Source organism: Pteronotus mesoamericanus, unplaced genomic scaffold, assembly GCF_021234165.1.
Source record: "Pteronotus mesoamericanus isolate MK-2021 breed Mesoamerican mustached bat unplaced genomic scaffold, CSHL_Meso_final contig_263, whole genome shotgun sequence".
NCBI lineage: Eukaryota > Metazoa > Chordata > Mammalia > Chiroptera > Mormoopidae > Pteronotus > Pteronotus mesoamericanus.
In genome coordinates this window covers 991,726-1,013,200 of record NW_026555112.1, presented here as the reverse complement: position 1 = coordinate 1,013,200, position 21,475 = coordinate 991,726, and the positions used below count along the sequence as shown (strand labels likewise).

Sequence of the window (21,475 nt, the reverse complement as noted above, 5' to 3'; positions counted from 1 at the left end):
TTAGCATTTCTTATAGTTCAGGTCTGCTGGAAATAAGTTATCTTCATTTTGTTTATGTAAAAATGTCTTTATTTGCCTTGGTTTTTAAAAAAGATTGTATTTATCTCTTTTTAGAGGAAAGGGAAGGAGGAAGAGGGGGAGAGAAACATCACTGTGTGGTTGCCTCTCACATGTACCCCCTACTGGGGTCCTGACCCGCAACCCAGGCATGTGCCTTGACTGGGAATAGAACTGGCGACCCTTTGGTTCACAGGCCATCACTAAGCCACACCAGCCAGGGCTACTGTTATTTTTAATGTATTATGAAGCTCCATCATCGATTGATGAAGGACCTAACCATATGCATGAACATAATAGGCACTCTGCAGATGTTTGATGAATAAGAGGAGGAAAGAAAGAATGAAGTGAGAGGTCGCTTCAGTTTTGGTGTCTGTGAATGGAAGTCTCTTAAACCTGCCCCAAGAATGTCCCTCCTTGAGGCTTGTGTAAGTCAGGACTCTTCGGTGGTGTCAGGAAACAACTCAAATCAGCTCATTAAAATGGACTTATTAGGTCACATGACTGGCATGTTCAGGGGTGCAGCTATCGTAGGCCCTGATGGGATCAGGGCCAAAATAATGTTACTGGTGACTTTCCATCCCATGTTTTGTTTTCTTTAGCATGTTGGTTTCATTTTCTATGCAGTGGGAAAGATGGGTACTACCAGTCACAAGGAGATGAGCTTTGGTTTTACAATCTAAAAAGAGGAAAATTCTTCTCCCTTGCCAGGTCCCTATATCAAGTCTCAGGCAAGACTCTGATTAGGCTCGTTTGGGTCACATATCCAATGCTGACTGTCACTGAATGGCCAGCCTGCGTGTGTTTGCCCCTACGGTGGGTGGCCCCCCTAGAGTTGGGTGGAAGTTGAGTGGATTTGCCAAAGGAAGGCATGTGCACCAATCATAAACATGCACGTGGTGTAATAAGGGCTCTGTGATTCAAGCCCAATAATATTTCCATCTGCCACAGAACTTCTTGACCACTTGATATCTGGCAAAATTGGGAAGTCTTTGAAGCTGGAGGAGGGTCCTTTGATCAGTGGAAGTCGCGCTGGGCCTGTTCAGTGTGCACAGGTGCACATTGTTCTGAAGTGCAGAGTGCTGATCTTGGTGAGATGCCTGTTTGTCCTGCTGACTCGCACATGCCGTGCGCATGATAGCAGGCTACTTGTGGTTTACCTGCAGGAAAGGCAGACACCAGACTCCTGAGTTTCCACCAGTTAATTTCAGGCAACCACATAACGTGTGCCAACCGAGTCTCCAAGCACTGTCTTCCTTTATGTAACTTGCTCACACTTCTCCTTCTCCTTTTCTTTGTAACTGATCCCTCAGTGCAGGCACACCAAATGGTGCAATACCATAGCTACGTATGTTTGACATAGAATGCCTTGATGGGCATGTTCGGCAATTGTCTTTGTAATATGCTTATTAACAACTGCGAATGCAAATATTATGCCTGTTCTTACAAGTTTATCCTCACCAAGTCACCTTTATATTTTGCTCCATGCTTATCCCACTTACCTATTGTTGCGTAACAAGCCATCCCCAAACTTATTTTGCTCATAAATATGAACTTTGGGTGGGGCTAGGCAGTGACAGCTCACCTCTGTTTCGCGTGGGGAGGTCACATGGGGCTGGACGATCCATTTCCAAGATGGTATACCCACGTGGCTACAAGTCGGTGCTGGCTGTCCCATGGGCCTCTCCCGGGAGCTTCCCCGCCGGACGGTGGCTGGGTTCCCGGACAGGCGGTGCAAGCTGCCAGCCTCCCAGGGTCTGTGCCCAGAAACTGTCATGGCATCACTTCCATCATGTTCTGGTTGAAACAGTCCCTAATTCAAGGGGAGAGGACATAGACTTCACATCTTGACAGGAGTTGTCATAGAATTTTTGGACATTTATCTACCACAGTACCTACAAGAGAGGCTTCTGGGCACCTCTTCTTTCCCCAATAGACTGGCTTATTTAAAACCTAAACGTGGTCGGTGTTAAGGGGCTCATCTCATATATTTTTGTAGTTGCTTTGTTCTAAACTACAGCGGCAGATAACAACTGAACATTCTGAGATACCACATTGTTGGTTTTTAGTGAACATTCTAAGATATCACATTGTTGGTTGTTTTCTGTTGGTAGGGCTTTCTGCATCTAATTAATTGATAATGTTTTGGAAGGATGTGAAAAATTGGTCTGAGATGGTAACATCTCAAAGAGAATGAAAAAATAAGTGATACATTTCAAAAAGATTTTGCACTTTGCTGTAAGCTTGGGGCTTATCTAGAAGAGCAGGCAAATCAGCCTTATTTATGCAGAACTGAGAAAGGGCCGAGGCCTTCTGTTGGGCCTTTCTTCCCTGCTTAAGCACATCTGTTGCATGCTATTTTTTTATTTCAGGCTTGATGGATCGGTCGTGTGATGTGCTTAGATTAAACACTTGGGCTACAGCATCTCACATATTTGCCCATCAACTTCACTTTGTAGCAGATTTACATTCCGTCTGGGATGGCAGATTGAATTAAATGCTTTTTTAAAGCCTGCAGCCTGACAAAAACCATACCCCAGTCAGCATTTTTTACCATACTTAAGAAAATAAGCATCTGCAGCGAAATGATGCCGCTTCTGGTTCCTTCTCTAGGGAAGAATCCAAGTTGGCTTTTGGGGATGAGGTTGTGATTGGTCAGAGAGCTGGGCATCCTGAGGCTGAAGCCAGGAGAGGGCCCACGTTCCAGATTTGAGAGCTTTCCTCTTCCCACCTGGAGTCATTCCCCACCCCTCCCCGCCTGGGTCCCCAGACGTCTGGGTCGGCCCAGTGGGTTAATACTTGTTTTGAGGGTACATTTTGTGTAGTCAGCATTTCAACACGTCTCTGCCTTCCTGTGCGAACCACACACTTTCCTGGGTTTGGTCTCAGTATTTTGTTACCCAGTGTTCACATGAAGGAACTCATAGGGATGGTAATGAGGAGGTGGTTGCTTTATTTAATATTTAGAGGTTGGCTTGAAGGAGTTGGATTTTCAAAGCACAACACCACTCACTGGCTTGTGTAATCGTTCTCAGCCTCAGGTTCCTCATCTGTAAAACAGGAATAGTAATATCTACCTCTTAGGATTGTGGTGAGAATTAATTAATTAAGCTACTTAATGCATGTATTAGTCACCTGTTGCTGTGTAACAAATACCACCCTCCCCAACATTAGCAGCTTAAAACAACAAGCATTATGTCAGAGTTCCTCTGGCTCAGGAATCAGGCAGCTGCTTAGCTGGGTGGCCCTGGCTCAAGGTCTTTCATGAGGCCATGGCAAGGTGGTGGCCAGAGCTGCAGTCATTTGTAGGCAGGGCTGGCGTAGGATCCGCCTCCAGGCTCACTCCCGTGCCTGCTGGCCGCTCTCAGTCCCTTGCCTTGTGGGCCTCTGCGTGCTGAGTGTCCTTCTGACACGACAGGTGGCCTCCCTCCAGGGAGGGACACCAGAGACCGAGACGGGGGCAGGGGTTGGGGAGCACAGTCTCTCGGTGGATGGATGCGTCTTTCTAATAACTTAATCTTGAAAATGACAGCCTGTCATTTCTGATGTATTTCATTTGCTGTAAGTGAATAATGAAGTCCTGCCCACACCCAGCAGGCAGGAACTAAGCTCCACTCTTTGGGGGAGAAATGTCAAAGAACTTGTGGGCATATCTTTAAAACCACTGCAGCACAGTTCTGGGCATGTAGTAGACACTCAATAAATGATTACGTGTTATGCTTGGCTTAGCAGACAAATTCCCTTCTTGGTGAGTCAATTTCTAGGCAGCTTTTAGGTACATCCCAGTTTTATCAGGTGAAAGAAATCTGGGGCTCTACAATGGATTGGAGACAGCACCCAGGAGACACAAAATGAGGGTTTTAATCATTGATTTTCTATCATGTGTGAGGAAAGATTCTTCCAGAGACCCCTGCTATGGCTGGGTCAGGCAGGCCGAACACTCTAGAAGAGGAACACACCCCATTTAAAATTCACTTCTCTAGACCAAGGCCGTTTTCTCCCCTTTAAATGCCAAAACAGATGTGATTTAAAAAAGATAAATGTATTTATTTCACTGTAGAGAATAGCCACAGATTTGGACAAAAGAAGAAAAAGCAAAATTAAAAAACCAAACCAAAAACCAAAACAAGCTCTGCAAACCTAATGCAACCACGGGTGAGATTTTGTGAGGCTTCCTTTCCAGTTTCCCCATGTGTGGTTCCTAGTTTCATTAGTAGTTGCAACTATACTTTCATATCCTGCGCCTTTTCACTTTATTACGCGTGCATTGGTAGTGCACCAACTTTTACCACATTTTAGAGTTTTTGAAAGCTGTAAAATATTCTGTGGGGTGAACGCACCACAATTTACTTCATTTTTCTTTTAGTTCCATCAGTTTTGTGTATAATACAGGTATTTATTGTTTATTTTTGTTATAGTTTGCTGTGATTACTATTCTCTTTTTGCCCATGTTGTTTTGCCTTTTAATTTTTACTGTTTTCTTTAAATTAGTTCAATTAGTCCCATTAATTAGGTACAGGCTCGATGAGTAGACTTAGAAATGTTAAACCTTTCCACCTGGGGAATGACTCTTCTGAAGACTTGGAAAAGTTTTCCTTTCATCAGAGGACTCCCTTTTCTCCTCCAGTTTCTATATGGCTTTAAAAAATTCACCGGGGATTGGTTTTGAAGTATAGTATGAAACAGGGTCTAAAATGAGATGTATTTTCTTTTCCAAATTACTAACCAGTTGGTCCAGCGTTATTTAATCGCATGCTCCTGCACAACCTTCTCTGTTGGTGGGTGATTTTTAAAAAATCACCTCCTTCTTACTTAGAATAGGGTCTGTTTCTGGCCTTTTATTTCACTGATTTGCATATTTTGCACCAGTAACTTTGTAACATTAAACAAACAAAAAAGGACTTAATGAAGGCATGGCCAGGCTAGAAGAGGAGCCTGGTCCAGCTGGCAGCGGGGAGGCAGGACGGAGATGGGGCTTGGCAAGCGCAGCGCGCTCTTCACAGGGAAAAGCATCTCTCTGTCTGAAGCCAACTATTGGTTTAGAAGAATGCCAGGCAGGGACATTCGCTCAGACATCTCCGCTGAGCGAGAGGGAACCGTGTCTTCAACACCAATAAGGCCGGCTGATATTTTGATGGAATTAACAATTTGGCAGACGATGGGAAAAGCAGCAGGTGTCACGTATTCAGGCATCAACGACGTATGTGTTGCAGCACCTCGAACTTTCAGGGGAAAAGGGGCTCAGCCACTTTTCAGCGGTTGGGTTGGCGAGATGTGCATGACCAGAATTGGATATTATGGGTACAGCCCCAATGAAAAGATTCATTTTAAAAAAGGTTTTAGAAAGGAAAGGTGGGCTGATGGACCCGATCTTGGTTTGCCTGTAATCTGTATGAGACACAGTGAACCCAGCACCCTGGGATTAGGAAGAGACCTTAATTTAGAAGTTTTAGCTGTGTGCAAACTTTGCCAAGTATTGTCAAGGGGTAAATATCTGCCACAGGCTAAGGCGGCTGGAGTTTCATTGCTCTAACTCTACAAATGACTGGAGGGAGAGGCATTTGCAGGTGAGGGTGGGGGAGCAGACAGAGGACGGGAATTTGGATCGAACCACGAGAGCGGTCCCAGAAAATGGCTGTGCAGCAAGCAAGCCCGGCGCCTCAAATTCTGAGTGGCTACGTGAAGGGCTAGTGAGAACCAGAGAGAAAGCAACCACCAACAGTCCCGGGCCTTGAGAGGTCACCCTGATTACCTTATCTACAATGCTCTCCCGTGGCTTAATCATAAATAGGACTAAAATGCCTGATGGGAGAGTAGAGGAGGAACAGACTCCTGGTGACGAAGGACAATGAAGCAGCGCCAGGACACTTAAAGGAACTGAAACGTAACTTCATCGTCGTAATTGTGCGAATGCATTTATAAATGTCTCTGCACAAGTTGAGTGGGGCTCTGTTCAAATGGTGGGGGACGTCACCTCCAAAAGAATCCCGCCAAAGGACACTATGGTGCTGGTGTTACAGAGCTTGATGGGCCAGAGGCAAGGCGATGTTCAGGATGTCACGGGCCAAGATGAAAGAAGGAAACAGAGATTGAAGTCAGGCAGGGCAGCCTTGGGGAGAAAGCAGCTTCAAGCTCCGCTGCCCAGGAGAGACCTGCTTTGATGAGACCGTGCTCCCTGCCGGATGGACAGCCCACGGGGCTCATAACCAGGAGCCCGGCTCTGCGCTTCCCCTTCTGGGAAACACAGATGGGGGCGGGGAGGGGCAGCATGTGTGGTGGGGAAGGCCTTAGGGCTACCCAGCAGGGACTCCTGGCTGGGTCCCTGGGAGTCACCTAACCCCTCTGAGCTGGTGTCTTCATCCGGCGTAACAGTTCCACGTGCCCTAGGTGGTTGAGGATATTAGAGCTTTTGTTCTGAAGAGCCTGCTGCAAACCCTTATGAAGATGAGGATGGGTTTCACCTGTGAAACGCTCCACTGAGTGGAATTAGGGCCCATTGGAACGGCAGACCAGAAGGAAAAGGAAGCCCTGGGCACTTGATGGAGGCAGAATGGAGGCCAGCGTGGTGCGCAGCGACCACCCACTTATAGACAAGCCCGGCAGTGGAAGGCCGCTCCCACCTGCAGAGGGTGCTCTTCTCCCGGCCCTGCCCCCCAGGCACCTGTGGACCCCACAGGAGGGGAGGAGACCGCCGCATGGCTACCCTTAGCCCTCACGTGTCCTCTGCGTGGCTTTGGTGGGTCGCAGCAATGGTCCGACTGGTCTTTGGCAATCACACACGGGTGGGAGCAGGGGGCTGCGGGGAAGGAAGGCTGACTGGGCCAGGGTGCAGGCGGAGGGACCTGGGCATCACAGCTCCTCCTTGTCGCTGTTGAGGGCCTGGACCAGAGGCCCCGGGGCCTGGGACTGATCTCCTGGCTCACAGTGGCCAGGCCACTGGCCACTGTCCTCCCCGCGCCTGCCCGCAGCAGCACAGTCCTGCAGGAGCCCACTCTCCGCCTTGTGCTGCCGGAGGCTTCTGGTCCCCACCAGCCCCTGCATTCTCAGGTACCCCTGCTGGCAAAAGGGTGGCAGCTTCTGGCGTGTTAGGGCGAACAGGAAACAGGACTCTATGGAAAAGCAAAAGGAGACGAATGAGTCGGTGTGGGGAGAGGAGCAGGGAGGAGCTGCTGGTGCCCCAGGGGCCTCCCCCAGGACCCTCCATCCCTGAGCCTGGAGCCAATTTTTCTGGGTATCGCACCTCAGGCCTGAGTGACCACGGAACTCAGCCCCTTCAGAGGATCCAGGAATAGGCTGCCCTGACATTTGGGAAAAACAAGGTTCCAGAGACCGGGCCCAGCAGGGTGCTCTGCATGGAGCCAGCCTGGCATGGGGACTCAGTAGCTCGAGAGTGACCCTCAGTTCCATTTTGAGGTCAGAGCTGCCTGCGAAGATTTATTTCTTCAGCAACATCAGAGTTGCAAAAGCTGTGTGTAAGGCCTGTTTTCAGCACTGTCGGGGGTTATAAAGACAGAACGGGTGCCGTGGGTGGTGTGACTCAGTGGACTGAACACTGGCCTGTGGACCAAAGGGTTGCCAGTTCGATTCTTAGGCAGGGCACATGCCTGGGCTGCGGGCCAGGTCCCCAGTTGGGGGCGTGCAAGAGGCAACCAGCTGCACTTTGATGTTTCTCTCCCTCTCTTGCCCTCTACAAATAAATAAAATCTTAAGAAAAAAAGACAAAACGAGTCAATCTGCATCTGTGATTTATCTGCCTGTGCCACAGCAGTTGGTGCATAGGTCAAGTCAGAGCCATCAGGAAATCACGTGGATACTTATTATTTAGAAATAGGAAGAAACCAGTAGAAGAGCTAGAAGTAGCTCCTTCTGGAGAACGAGAATGGAGGTGGGAGGAAAGCCCTTTAGCGAAGTATTACATAACTTTGATTTAAAAAGTAGAAAAGATGAAACAGACACGGGCTCAGTCCTCTCAGGGGCTGGGAAACAGGGTGGGAAGATGGAGTGAGTGCCAGAAAACCAGCCTGAGTCTTTTATCTAAAAAAATGGGCATACAGGGCAGGTAAAGTCGGTTTACAGTTGTTCATATGGAGAAAAGACATGCGGGTTGTGATATTACAACAGCTTTATTAACTCAAAAGAATGTCACAACGCAACTGTGACCCTACTGTTGCCCACCTCCGTACGGCAAGGACTGTTGTTGAGGTTTGCATGGGTGAACAGGCCGCTACACAAATACGTATTGTTTCCCACGTTAGTTCTGACTTACAGCACAGAGGGTCCCGGGCAGAACCGGCCCCATCAATCCGCTCTGCTCTGAGCAGAGAGGACAGCAGATGTGGGGGAGGATGGGGGAGGGGCAGCACGGTGGCCTTTTGCAAGCACCGCCTTCTGCAGGGCAGAGAAGCTTTGCAGCACCGGGGCGGCAGCGGTGCATCAGCTAAGGGGGTGGAGAGAAAGCCCACCATCTGCCAGCTGGCCCTGCACCAGGAAGGGTTCCTCCAAGTTCAAGGCAGTGACACAGGGCGGCTTGCACTGTTGAGCAGCGTGTAGGGAGCGGGAGCCCGGTGGCGCCTTGGCAGGAGCCTGGACTCTGGGCGGGAAGAGCCCCTGAGGTGCACTGGCATCTTCATGTACCCCTGAAACCTCAAGACACAGGCGGGGGCTTTGTAGCTGCGGTTTCTAGACCTCATGCAATTTCATGTGTAAGCTGACAGTTTGCAGAATGCTAACTATGAATTACCTCAGTTGGAGCATCTATATATATGTTTAGACTATTAATTAATTTTATTTTTAAAAGAATTATTTAGAGAGAGGGGAAAGGAGGGAAAGAGGGAGAGAAACATCAATGTGTGGTTGCCTCTTGCGTGCCCCCAACTGGAGACCTGGCCTGCAACCCAGGTATGTGCCCTGACCGGGAGTAGAACCCGCGACCCTGTGGTTTGCAGGCCGGCACTCAATCCACTGAGCCTCACCAGTTGGGGCTAGACTATTTAAATTTAAACTATTGTTTTAACGTCATATATATTTAGATTATTAACTTAAACTGCTGTTTTAAGCCATCTCCCTTAATATGTACATTTGTACTTCAAAGTGTGGACTGAGGGTATCACCCGGGGGTGGAACAAGGACCTGACTGGGTATGAATAGTGCCCTCTATGCAACTGGTGTTTAACAGATGCTGCTGAACAGGAAAGAGTGGGTATTCTAGGCAATAAGGGGATTAAAAACAGACAAAATTGTACCTGTTTCAATCAGTCCTCCCTCTGGATAATCGGACTTCTCTCCCCAAGTCCCTCTTTGGGTTTGGCTGTCAGAACGTTCTCTCAGTTTACCGACACTCTCTTCACCCCTGTCTAATTTGTTGCTACATCTTTATGTTGAGTTTCTAGATACTAATTTATTTTTTTCATTTCCAGAAGTTTTATGTGAATCTTTCTCAAAACTGACCAGTCAGCTGTCTTTTCAACAAGTACGTTTTCATGTCATTACACCTTTCAGACAGACTTTATATCTTCTCTCTGACCGTCCCAGCTCCCAGTTTCTGGTTGGAGCTTAGTCACGTTTCTGCTGACACTCCCTCACGGTGGCCTGTGTCCTTGGTGCTAAGTGACTTTGGCTTGGGCGTCCCTGTTCCTGGGAACTTGACCTGTGGCAGTTTCCTGAGGCCCTGTTTTGCAGCGTGCCTCTTCACAGAAGACTTGCGATTACTCCTGTGACTTCTGTGCTGCAGTGACGATGCGCAGGCTGGCAGCAAACTCACACGCCTGAGGCCTGTGGTTGGAAATTCTCAGGGGCAATTTCCCCCCGGTTCACCCAGAGCCAAGGAGCATGGGTCTCCACCGCCTCCATCTTGAGAGTGTTTTCTGCCTCCTCGTTTACCCACAGAGACCCAAGTGTACTTGAGGGTCTCCACACAGACCCTGCACCCTGCTCCAGCCTCACCTCCCTACCCACAGGTGCGGCTCAGCCACTCCGAGCCGAGCCTCCTGAGGACCAGCAGATAACCACACCCAGCTTGGTTTATGCTTTTCTTAGTATCTGGACTCTGGGAAGTGCCCTTATTTTCCTGCCTTTAAAAAAAGACATTATATTCAGTGTTTTCAGGCATGCTGTACTGGGTGGGGTTCCTGAGAACACCTAGTCCACCATGTTGGGGAAAAGGAAGCCTTGGGTTGGCATTTCCAGAGGTGCATCCTGAAACATATCACAGTGCACGAATCTACCTGGTCTCTTTTCAGCCCCTAGTTCAGTCCCTTTGTCCTTCCGGAACTTAAGTTACCTGCATAGAAGCTTCGCAAATCAGTGTCCAAACAGTTCTCCAGGAAGCGCCTCAGAGGTAAAATGTGGTTCACTGGGGCGGTCCAGTCTGTCAAGAAATCTTCCACGATGTGGTGGATGGCCGCGGGCCGCGGCAGGGGCCAGTCTGCGGCGCGGAACCTCACCTCCTGCTCTGGGGGGAGAGGCGGGGGCTGTGTCAGAGCCCGGCGGCCGGGCTGCCCCAGCCGGACCCGCAGCGCGGTGCCTGCACACCCCCGCTGCCCACCTCACTTGCTTGTGCTTGGTACGCCTCTGCGCTGGCTGCGGCCAGCTTGTTCAATGGCCACCTCCAAGTGTTTGGAAGGTTAGCATGAGGAAGCAGGACAAAACGAGACTTGTCTCTTGTGATATCAGAGGGCAGAACTAAGACTGATCACAAGAACTTGATGTTTTTCTAAGGCTCACTCACACTGAGGTCTAGGCTTCAAAACTGGTCTTTCTGTGAGGAGGCTCAGGTCCCACACCCAAAGGGGTCTTGGGCTCCTCTGGCCCACCTCCCGCCTGCTGTGGACCCCCTTCTGTGGTGTCTCCGTCAGAGGGCTCAAGCCATGGCCCAGCCACCCCTGAACTGGGAGATGCGACTCCAGGAGGCAACCCGTCCTGCTGTGGGACAGCTCTGTTTGTTGCTCCTTACATCGGATACACACCGCTGCTCCTGTCCCCTCCACCTGTTGACACTGTCTCTGCTGTTTTTCAGATCTTCCTCTTGCAAGTGACAGCCCTTCAAGACCCACGGCAGGAGTCGGGCTCCCTGGGAGGTTTGTCTCTTGGAAGCTACTCTGTGCTAATATCCTGTAGATACTGTCTCGTTTATGCTCCTATGAGGAAGGAGGGTACTGGTTTTCTCCCCATTTGACAGGTGAGGAAGCTGAGGCTCAGAGAGGTTAAGACATGGTCCAAGGTTACACAGCAAGAAAAGGACAGACCTGGGCGCGCTTCCCAGCTGTTCTGTGCTCCTCTGCCGCACTCCTGCGTTAACCGCTTCCAGTTCCTTTCCCTGTTCTTTCAGGTGGGCCCCAGGCCACCCCTCCCCACCCCATGGTCAGCCTCCTTTGGAGACACACAGCAGGACAGTGTCCCCCTTACTATGTGGTGCCTGGCGATCACGCCACTCCATGTGTGGCCAGAACCTGGGAACATCACTATCATTCTTGGACCTTCTGTCCCATTTGGCCCCTGGGCAGAGTCCCCAGCGGTCCTCCGCCAGCTGAGTGTCAGGTGAGGGATTAACGGTGACAGCTTGACACACAGCAGGGTCTGAGGAGGGCCCACCCCAAGAAAGCCCACGCGGGAGGGAGAGCAGGAGCCCAGCTCACCGGTGGGGAGGTGCCGGTAGTAGTAGATGACAGGGTGGAGGAAGTTAGACCGCCAGGCGTCTTCCGTGTGCCCCACAGACCGTTCGTAGAAGAAGACATCCTTGTCGGGTCCTGAGAAGTTTCTGCCATACTCCATGTTGACGACAAAGAGCCCGTGCCTGGCCCTCCTTCCGGTGATTGTCTCCAGCTGGGCCAGCATCTGCATGGGGAACTCCTCCAGGTACTCAAACGCGGTGGCGTTCCTGGGGGTCGGGCAAAGTGGAGGGCGAGCCCCTCAGTGCTGCGGCGGAGGCGAGAGGCCTGCGTGTGTGGGCCTGTGTGGGCCCGCCCCCTCTGCCTCCCAGAAGGCACCGTCCCACAGCGTTTGGGCTCTATCAGCCCTGCACGTCTCATGTTAGTATCACCTACAGCCGAGCCCTGACTCGCATGGGGGATGGATTCCAGAAAACTGAGTGACCTGACACGGCTTTCGGGGAAAGGGCGATCCAGGCCGAGGGAAGAGTAGCGGAGAAGCCCTGGGATGGGGTGAATGAGCGTGTTCCAGGGACGGGGAGAGGCAGGGTGGCTGCAGTGGAGTCGAGGGGGGCGGGGCGGGGGATGAGGGTAGGGAGACCCATGGGCCTAGGTCAAGGAGGGCTTGTGTGTGCCAGGAAGGGGACTTCTGGTTTCATCTGGACTGAGGGGAAGCCATGGCCCCTGGAGAGCATTGAGCAGGGATGAATTTGTGTGACTCGTGTTTTAAAAGGAGCACCGGGGCCACCGTGCCGGCCGCAGACCCTGCTGTTCCCATGCAGGGGAGAGATGCTGGGGTCTGGACCAAGGTGGCAGCCGCAGAGCGAGTGAGGGGGGTCCCATTCTAGACGCCTTGAAGGAGGAGCCGACAGGATTTACGGACAGCCTGAGTGTGGCGGTGGAGCAGCGTGAAAGGGAGGGGAGGAAAGGCTGAGGGGAGGCTCCTGTGCCGAGCGCTGCGAGGCTCCTGCCCCTGACCTTGGAGTGCTGTTGTACTCCCTGGCTTTGGACCAGCCTGTTCTTCCTCTGCTTTGCACTTGCCACCTGTCCTTAGGGGTCCTTGGCCTCCAGCCCTCCTACACTTTCCTGCTCAGCAAGTATCCCTCTATCACTTGATTGATAAGGGGCCAACTTGGTCCTGGCCCCAGGCAACTCTTAAATCCTGGCTGGTGTTACAGCTTACTGCTCAGCTAACTTGGTGCCAGATGCTCCCTAGAGTTCCCTTTACTCCTTCCTAGGTCCTGCAAGGTAGGTGTTATTATCCTCCTGTTGCAGATGAAAGAAAGGCTAACTACCTTGCCCAAGGCCACACAAGCAGAATAGGCATAGCCCAGATTCACACTCAGGACTGTCTGTCTGCAGAATGTGTGGTGTTGATTTCACCGATTTTTCCCCAGAATAAATACACTTCCCCTACCCTCGCCCCAGAGTTCATCTTCGGAGGGAACCACTGGGCTCTCCCCTACCTGGGACAGGGGGAGAGGAGGTGTGACGATGTGTGGCGGGCGGAGGGGAAAGTGGGGCGGGGGTGGACGACTCACTCCTTCAACAGCACCACATCGGCCAGCACACTGAACATCTGGTAGAGCCCAGAAGCCTCGTTCACGCGCCGGAGGATGGCGCTGGTCAGCTGTGTGATGGGGAGCTCGGTGCAGGGCCAGGCGACACCATGGTGGCGACGTTCCAGTAGCCGGTGAACAGCGCGCACTGAAATGGCCAGAGGGAGACAGGGCATGCTGCACTTCAGAATTTACCTTTTGCCATCAGGAGAGACATAAGGCCCCCATCAACCTTTCTGACCTCGATGCACACTGTCTACACGCTCCCAGACGCCATCAGAGAGGGATTGGCCAACAGTCTCTGCGAGGGCCAGGCGGGAAGCATTTTCGGCTTTGCAGAGTCTGTTGCACAACTCAACTCTGCCTCTGGTGCAAAAGCGGTCGAGGAGGACAGCTAAGTGCAGCGGGGTGGCTGGACCGGTCGCAGGGCCGGTGTTTGCCCTGCCCCGCTTCGGCCATCTGCACATGGGAGTCCCACAGCCTCCTGCGCTATGCGGAAACTAGACCCAGAGCCTTTCTCTGTAATGTGCCCCAGCCCCCGTTTCATCAGATTGCCCTGTGGAAAACCTCTGATTGCTCCCTCTCCTTCATGGCCTTAATCCAATCTGTCATTAAATTCTATTTCGAGATGCTCTGTGTATTTACATAAGGATAGGAAAATGACGGGGAGCTGTTTTTCTGTATACCTGGGGCTCCCACATGCAGTTGTGAAAGCGGGGCACCATACACAGGTGCCTGCTCTTCCAAAGTGAATCAACACAACACCCAGATCCAATAAAGGCAGGGACGCAGACAATTCACACGAATGGGGACTCAGCTGGCCAACAGTCACAGGAAGGCGTGCAGCCTCACAGGACATCTGGCTCTCCAGAGGAAACTGGTTAAGCTGAGTGTTGCAGAAGGTTGAGGAATTACGCAGTGAGGAGTTTGGGAATGGTGCCCTGACAAAAGGCACACACATGTGAAGAGTGAAGTCTTAGGAGAGCCTGGCACGTTGTGGAAAGTGGGCGAGGGACCAGGCCGGAAGGTAAGCTGGTGTTGGCCTGGGCCAAGCTCCGCTGTGGAGACGGGGTACCACTCAACATTTGTAAGGGGAGGAAGGGTACGATTTTTTTTTTTTAAAGGAGGGTTGCTTTGGTGGATACTTGGGTGGCTGGATGGGATGGGAAGCCAGAAAGACTAGTGCCAGGAAGACCAGTCAGAAGAGACGGAGAGGCCCCAACCCAGGAAAGCGAGGCAGGGATGGACTGGGGGCGGGGGATGGGCCAGACTGCCTGCATCTCCTACCTTCCGCGCAGTGGCGGTCTGTGCCCAGGCATCCTTTATCTCCTGTTGCTTCCCTCTGCTTACTGTTTCCTGTCTCCCCCGGGGCCTGTTCTCAGCTCAGTGGTGAGCAAGGTGCGGGCAGCCACACCGTCCCTCTCCCGAGTAGGGTCCTCAGCTAGCCGTCGTGACCACAGCAATCTGCGGCCTGTATGCCCAGGACGGTTTCTCATTTGCCCGAAGCTTTGCAGTTAGCTGTGAGCACTGCTGTCGGGCGGATGTGGATTCAAATTCTACCTCTGCCACCCACGGGCTGGGTGACTGTGAGCAAATTACTTAACTTCTCTGTGCCCCAGTTTCCTTATCTGCAAAATAGAGTTGAAATAACAGAATCTGTCTTGTGGGGCTGTTGTGAGGATTAAGGATGAGCTGGGGAGAGGACACAAGGAAGCAAGAGGGATGGGGCGGTGCGTGCCAGGACGGGGGCGCAGGGAGGGTGGCGGGCATGGAACGATGCTGAGGGCTTCTGAGTGGGGGCCCTCGGCTGAAGGGCCCCTCTTCTCACTGTGTGTGCCATGTGTGCGTGTGTTCAGTTTGCAGATATTCCGCTCTATAGACACGTAATGCCCTCTCCCCGGTGTCCTCTGACGACACGCGTGAGGTGTAACACGTATTGTCTGGAGATCAACGATGAAACATGATTCTCTTTCCCTGCCATACTGGGAGGAGAGTGAAATGCAAAAACGAGCATTAAGGCCGTGCGAGGCATCAACTTAAATACAGAAATGTCAGAATGCAGGATGCAGGACCTTTATGGTGTTCACGGCGGAATTACCTGGCCCATGCAACACTCACTGTGTGATAAAGCCCCAGTCCAACAGCCCACCCAGAGGGCATAAAATTTATACCCTCAGTACCTAGCGTTCCAGAAAAGAATGAATATAATCCAGTTGCAATTCTTATTGAAATTTGTTGGCACCCAAAACCTGTGTGTGTGAGATGCTTCACAGCTGCGTGGTCCCCAGGTATGGCCTTATTTAGTCCTTGCCACAGCCCCGTGAGGGCAGGGGTTCGCCTCATGCACACCTTGGACATTGGTGTATCCCACGGAGGCTTAGAGAGGTCATGATGCCTGACCTCCAAGGCCCCCCTGCTGGGCAGGAACCCAGGTCAACGTTCCTCAAGCTCAGTGTTCTGACCAGTACATGGTGCTTCGCCCACACAGGGCACAGGCACAAAACACGCCGCCCCAGATGCACGTACTTGTCCACTTTATCTGATGCTTTTCTAGACAAATCCTCAGACCATGACAACCCATTGCCATCTACCCCAGACACGGAATACATGACGATTACTACGAATGAGCCACCCCCTTGAAGGCTGCTGGAAACTGCAGTGTGTTTACTGCCCCTGCGATGGCTCTGTCTGGGCTCACCTGTGTATCGGAATCCATGGATGAAGCCCCCAGCAGACTTCCGGTAATCCACAGAGTGGCTGGCCGTACCCAGGACAAAGAGGCCACGGCTTCCTTTGGACTCATAGCTAGCCCTGATCAGTGGGTACTTCTTGCTGAACTCACCGCCTGAAGACAGCCTGAGGGACCTGTGGGCAGAAAGCGTTGTTAATAAACATCGCTGCTGTATAGGAGACACTGAGGACAGGCCTGGTACTAAGCTCAATGCTTTACACTCCTTACTGTATTTAAATCATACCATGGCCCAGGAGGCGGGTACAACCTTCTCCATTTAAGAGACGGCGGGGGGGGGGGGGGGGGGGACTGTGGCTCAGGGAAAAGAGGCAGTGAGTCAAGGCCAGGGTCAGGATTCAAGCCTGGCTCGAGGCGGGGCTCTGGGACGAGACTCAGCTCTGTGCATGACCAGGTGGGACAGGAGGGTCTGGTTCAGACCCTCGGGTTCTTGTCTGCCTGTGCCTTGGCCAGAAGGAACCTGAGACCCTGGATGGATTCTTTGACCCTAAGCCTTGCCAAGGTACTGGGGCAGCAATATCTAAAGACGAGGAACCACAAAGCAGTTCTTCAAAATACAATTATAAACAGTTTCAGCTGCTAACCTTTTATTGAGCATATAGTATATGCCAAGTAGCTTCCTATGTTTATCCTCACAATAGCCTTATAAAAAAAATCCCAATAACTATGATCCCCGTTTTAGTGATGAGGAACTGGGGCCAAACACGATTAGGAGCCTTCCCAGAGCCCACGTGTGTGGTAAGAAAGCATCGGAGACCGACCCCAGGGCCTGGGCTCTTAGCCAGCGCACTGCCTTTCAGCAAATTCATCTTCTGGCTCTTGCCTTCCCCTCTCTCGGATGGAGGGTCACAACATACTCAGCAGAGGAAGGCTCACTGCTGCTGCTGCTCTGGTAGGGACAGTCAGGGCCGCTTGGGACCCTTCTCAATGGACAGAGGGCTCAGGCCTGGGCGGAAAGCCGGGCAGCGCCCGCCTCCAGGCCAAGTGTGGAGTCCTAAAAGCCTGGCCAGGGTTGGCCCTGCTGGACGGGGACACTGCTCCCCCAAGGAGGTCTCAGAGGGGCTTGCTACGGGATCCCAGCTCCTCCCCGACTCGGACTCACTCGTTGAAAATGGAGAAGTCGAAGTTCCAGCCCAGGCAGCGGATGACCCGGTCGTAGGCCACGCGCATGGCGAAGTTGTCACTGTCGTCCTGGGGGAGGGGGATGGCCTCGGCACTCTGGTTGTTCTCCTCCACGAAGAACTTCAGGGTGATGTGGAACTTGCCGTCGCGGTCCTTCACAACAGCCAGGTCCGTCAGGTCGGACTCCAGCAACCCATCCAGCGACTTCAGCTGGTAGGTGTCCAGCAGGCCGTTGTTGACGGCCCTGGGGCCCAAGGGACATGCCGGGAGAGAGAAAGGAGTCTGTATTGGGTACAAGGAGACTCAGAGGAAGAGGAGGTTAGTCCAGCTGGGGTCAGGAGTGGTTTTAGAGGGGCTGGACACAACACACTCGCCGCAGCCGCGTGGCATACCTCAGGTCTCCTACGTAGTGCGTAGCCCAGGAGAGCCGGACGCGGGAGCGGCTCAGCATGTGGATGAAGTTGGTGACACCCAAGATGTTCTCGGAAGTCTCAAAGGCTGAGTTCCCTCGGCCCAGGATGAGCACGTTCTGACCCACAAAGTCCTTGGGGTCCACGGACACAGACTCATAACCTTCCACGTATTCAGAGCCAGGGAAGTCCACCAGGTTGGGGACTGACAAACCGGTGGCAACAAGAAGGACACTGCAGGTGGGGGACAAAGGGAAGTTGGCTTAGTGTCTTAGCTATAAGGCACTAAGTGAAAATCAACTCTTTGGACCAGCCACCTGGCTTGCCCGCCTGGCCCAGACTGCTGGCCCCGAAAAGAAAACAGGACATTCATTTGTTCGTTCATTTATGGACCCATCCCAGTGTATGCGAGACCACCCTGCCCCTTGCTGAGCTCACTCCTGCGGACCCAGTTCCCTTCACCCCTCCCTGGGATTATACCAAATGTGAGAATGAACTTGACTGGCAGGAGAAGGTGGCACCGTGTGACATCGAGTAATTCACTCAATTCTGAACACAGCAGTCAGACCAATATCGCCCTCAGTGATGAAAATGAGACTTTTTGTTTCACTGTCCTTTTTTTGACTTGCTTAGCAGATGCAGACATCTGCTGGGGAGTAATTCTCTACCAGGCCCTGTACTGTTTCATGCATCCTCTTTCTGCTCAAAGCAGCCCTGACTGGTGTCATCTGGCCAGCTTTACAGGTGAGGAGACACCAGTCCACGGCGGGTTGTCCACAGCTCCCAAGGCAGCAGAGCCAGACCCTGACCACAGATCAGCCTGATTCCAAAGTCCTGTCCTTTATACCGGTGGGTCTGCAGTGCTGTGGTGGGCGGCTGGGGAGCTGGATCCCGCCCGACAGCAGAATGGTTTGATCACAGGGTGGTTTCAAAAATCCAACTGTTTGGCCTGTAGAGGGGGCATGTGTAGCCCCTTTCACTCCGTCTCTTCTGACTCTTGTCAATTCTGCTCAAATCTGACTCCCCTATACTGTAGCGCCGCTGTTTGAATGCGGGAGCCCAAATCGGCTCAATCCTTCTTTGCCTGGGCTGTAACAAGCACGGAGCAAGGCTGGGCCTCCGGCAAAAAACCTGGGACAGTGACCTCTGACCACCCGCCGGGAGCCAGGTGCTTGGTTAGTGGCCAGGAAGTGAGGGGCACCCTGGTGCGACAGAAAGAACTCGGGCTTGGGGGTCAGTGAGACAGGAACTCAAGTCGCAGCTATACCACTTACAAAGCTGTGTGACATAGCACCAGTTACTCAACTTCTCTGAGCCTCAGTTCTTGACCTGTAAAATGGGGATCAGTGAGCCTGTCCCATAGGGTTCTGGTGAGGGTGAAACAAGTGCAGTATCATTTGTGACTCTGAATTTGGGTGGCCGGCAGGACATTAAGCTTTCTCGCAAGCTAACATAATGCTGGTAGCCTGGCCTGCAGGACCCTCTCCCTCCTGTTCAGTTCTGAAATCCCACTGAGTCCCTCTAACTCCTGCCAGACCCAGCATTTCTCAGGATGTATTTTGGGGGAAACTAGTTCCTGGAGATGCTCTATAAAAAAGGTTTGTGGGTACGCAAGCTTAGGCAATGCTGAATACCCAACGTTGCTGGAGTGTAGCAGTGAATATGAAGCTATTAAAAAGACTGAAATATCCTGGAGGAAAGAATTGGTTGTATTTTCCAAACGTATTTGATCACAATTTTTTTAGGGCACATATGGGAAATGATGGCTGAGCTAAACCTCTTAACCCTGAATTCAGTGGGAGCAAGCAAGGGGTGGCAGATCTTTCCCACTCCTCTCACACCAACCAAGTGTCAGTTCCTCCAGGAAAGGCCCGGGCTTCAGCAGGTGAGCTCTGGGGCCCGCTCCTTACCTGCACTGGTATGCCTGGCCCCCATGGTCCGTCAGGATGAAGTAATGGGCGTTCCAGGCCTGACGATCCTTCTCCAGAGTGACGTGGGCAATGGTTGTGTTGTAGAGCACGTGCAGCCCCAGCCTGGCCGCGAAGTCGCCCAGGTAGCGCACCATGTCGCTGGCATCGGGGAAGTAGGCTTGGGAGTAGTGTCTGAAGAGCAGCCGGGGGTCGTGGCTGAGCAGAGAATTCCAGTCGTGGCGGAGGTTGAACTCGGCGTTGGCCCTGCCGGTGTACCGCTTGTTGATGCTGATGAGCTTGCGGTGCCGGGGGTAGCGTGTGAAGAAGCTGCCCGGCTCCGCGGCGCGTTCGAACACCGTGTAGTCCCTTCCGGCCCGCTGCAGAAAATAGGCCATTTGCAGGCCCGCGGGCCCGGCGCCCAGGATACAGTAGTCCCGGTGTGGGGGCACCAAGGCCTTAGCGGGGTGCAGGGTGAGAGCCGGGTAGAGGGCGATGGTTAGGAGCAGCCCCGGAGGTCCCCACGCGGGGGCCACGACGGAGAGGCCCATCTTGCGGCAGACCAGGTGGGTGAGGCCTCGGACCAGGATGGCCTGAGGCGTAGGGAGGTGAGTGAGAAACGGGAACTGCAAAGAGGCAGAGGCTTGCGTGAGAGTCGCTGCTATTTGGGGAGGAGCCAGGACCAGAACTCAAGGACTTCTGAGCTCATTTGCCACGAAGCGTTTCAAGCTCGGATCTGGAGCTCCCTCCAGAAATCCCCAGCCCCTCCATCGCCTTCAGGGCTTCGGTTCCCGGGGCATCAGCCCTATTCTTACTGCCAAGATGGTAAGAAGGCGGGTGCTCCCCCATTTTCTCCCTAATTTTAAGGATGTCCAACACGCCTTGGGGCCCTCCGCAGGCTAGCGTCTGTAAGGGCATAAGTCTCTCTGGCCACGCCTCCGCCCTCGGGCTGGAGCCTGCAGCAAGTGTAGCCTGCACGGACCCCAGCCCAAGCCAGGTGCCTGGGGCTCTTCGGTCAGGCGACAGAGATGCCCAGCACACCTGCCGCCACGCGGGCGCGAGGCCGCCCTCCTGCGGGCGCGCCCTCTCGGAGCCGCTCCCCGCGCGTGCGTGGTGCCCGGGCGCGCAGCTCGGGCCTTCCAAGCCGGCCGACCTACTCTCCTCCCCAGCGTTCGCACCTCGCAGCGGCTCCGCAGGCAACGCGCAGAGAGTGAGGCCGCGGTGGGCCAAGCCGGCTGGCGCCGCGGAGGCCGCCCCGCCCTCCCGCCCGGCCCACGGCAGGGGGCGGGGTCACGTGCGCGGCGCGCGGCACGCCGGGCGGTGGGCCTGCGGTGGTCTGCAGGCCCGGCTGGAGAGGCTCCGACCTGCGGTGCTCGGGGCTGCGGCTGCCGCAGCCAGAGGTTTGATTCTAGCACCCGTGTGGGGATCTTGTTTTCAAGCTGTGCTTTTTCACTCGTAAACGCGGCGCGGGAGATTATTTTTGGAGGTAGTTCCAGTTTATACTCCCATTAATGTAGCCAAAGACTAGTTGGCTACTGAGATTTTGGAGACTGGAAACCAAGTTGGTGAAGCCAGGACAGAAGAACCAATTAACAAGGGTTTGCCACTGTGGACTACAAACGGATTCTACAGAAAGTCACCTCACAGGTTGATCTGATGAATTCCCAGCTGGGTAGGTCATGGTGATTAGTCTTGCCCCAGGCTGTTAAGTTCTTTAGTTTTATCTTTGCCTTAAGCAAGCGCTGCCCAGTTTTCCTGTGCACCTAGGTTAACACACCTTTGAAATGACTATTCAGACCCTCAAACTGGCACCTAGAGAGCATACACTTTTAGCTCCTGCAGTGAGTTCCACCTAGCTTTCTCTCTCCTTCCCGCAATCTAACCCTCCCCTCCTTAACTCCAAATGCACTAAAGAAACTGCAAACTCATTCCGAGCAGCATTTTTCTGTCTTTTGAGATCTTGCTTCCAGGCATATTCTGTTTGGCTCAAATAAAAATTCTTTACATGTTTGAAGTTCTTACCCGG

The 21,475-nt window shown here is 52.7% G+C and overlaps 1 protein-coding gene across 1 annotated transcript; it reads right to left on the bottom strand.

The window, feature by feature from the left end:
- Positions 1-6,426: 6,426 nt before the first annotated feature.
- On the bottom strand, positions 6,427-20,156 carry FOXRED2 (FAD dependent oxidoreductase domain containing 2). The gene is made up of 8 exons (XM_054574528.1): positions 19,453-20,156; positions 17,525-17,776; positions 17,113-17,376; positions 15,960-16,126; positions 13,244-13,409; positions 11,691-11,932; positions 10,337-10,507; positions 6,427-7,166 (listed from the first exon to the last, which is right to left on the bottom strand). The coding sequence occupies exons 1-8, from the start codon at positions 19,998-20,000 to the stop codon at positions 6,907-6,909; spliced, it is 2,070 nt and encodes a 689-aa protein (XP_054430503.1). The 5' UTR covers positions 20,001-20,156; the 3' UTR covers positions 6,427-6,906.
- Between the last annotated feature and the right edge of the window lie 1,319 nt (positions 20,157-21,475).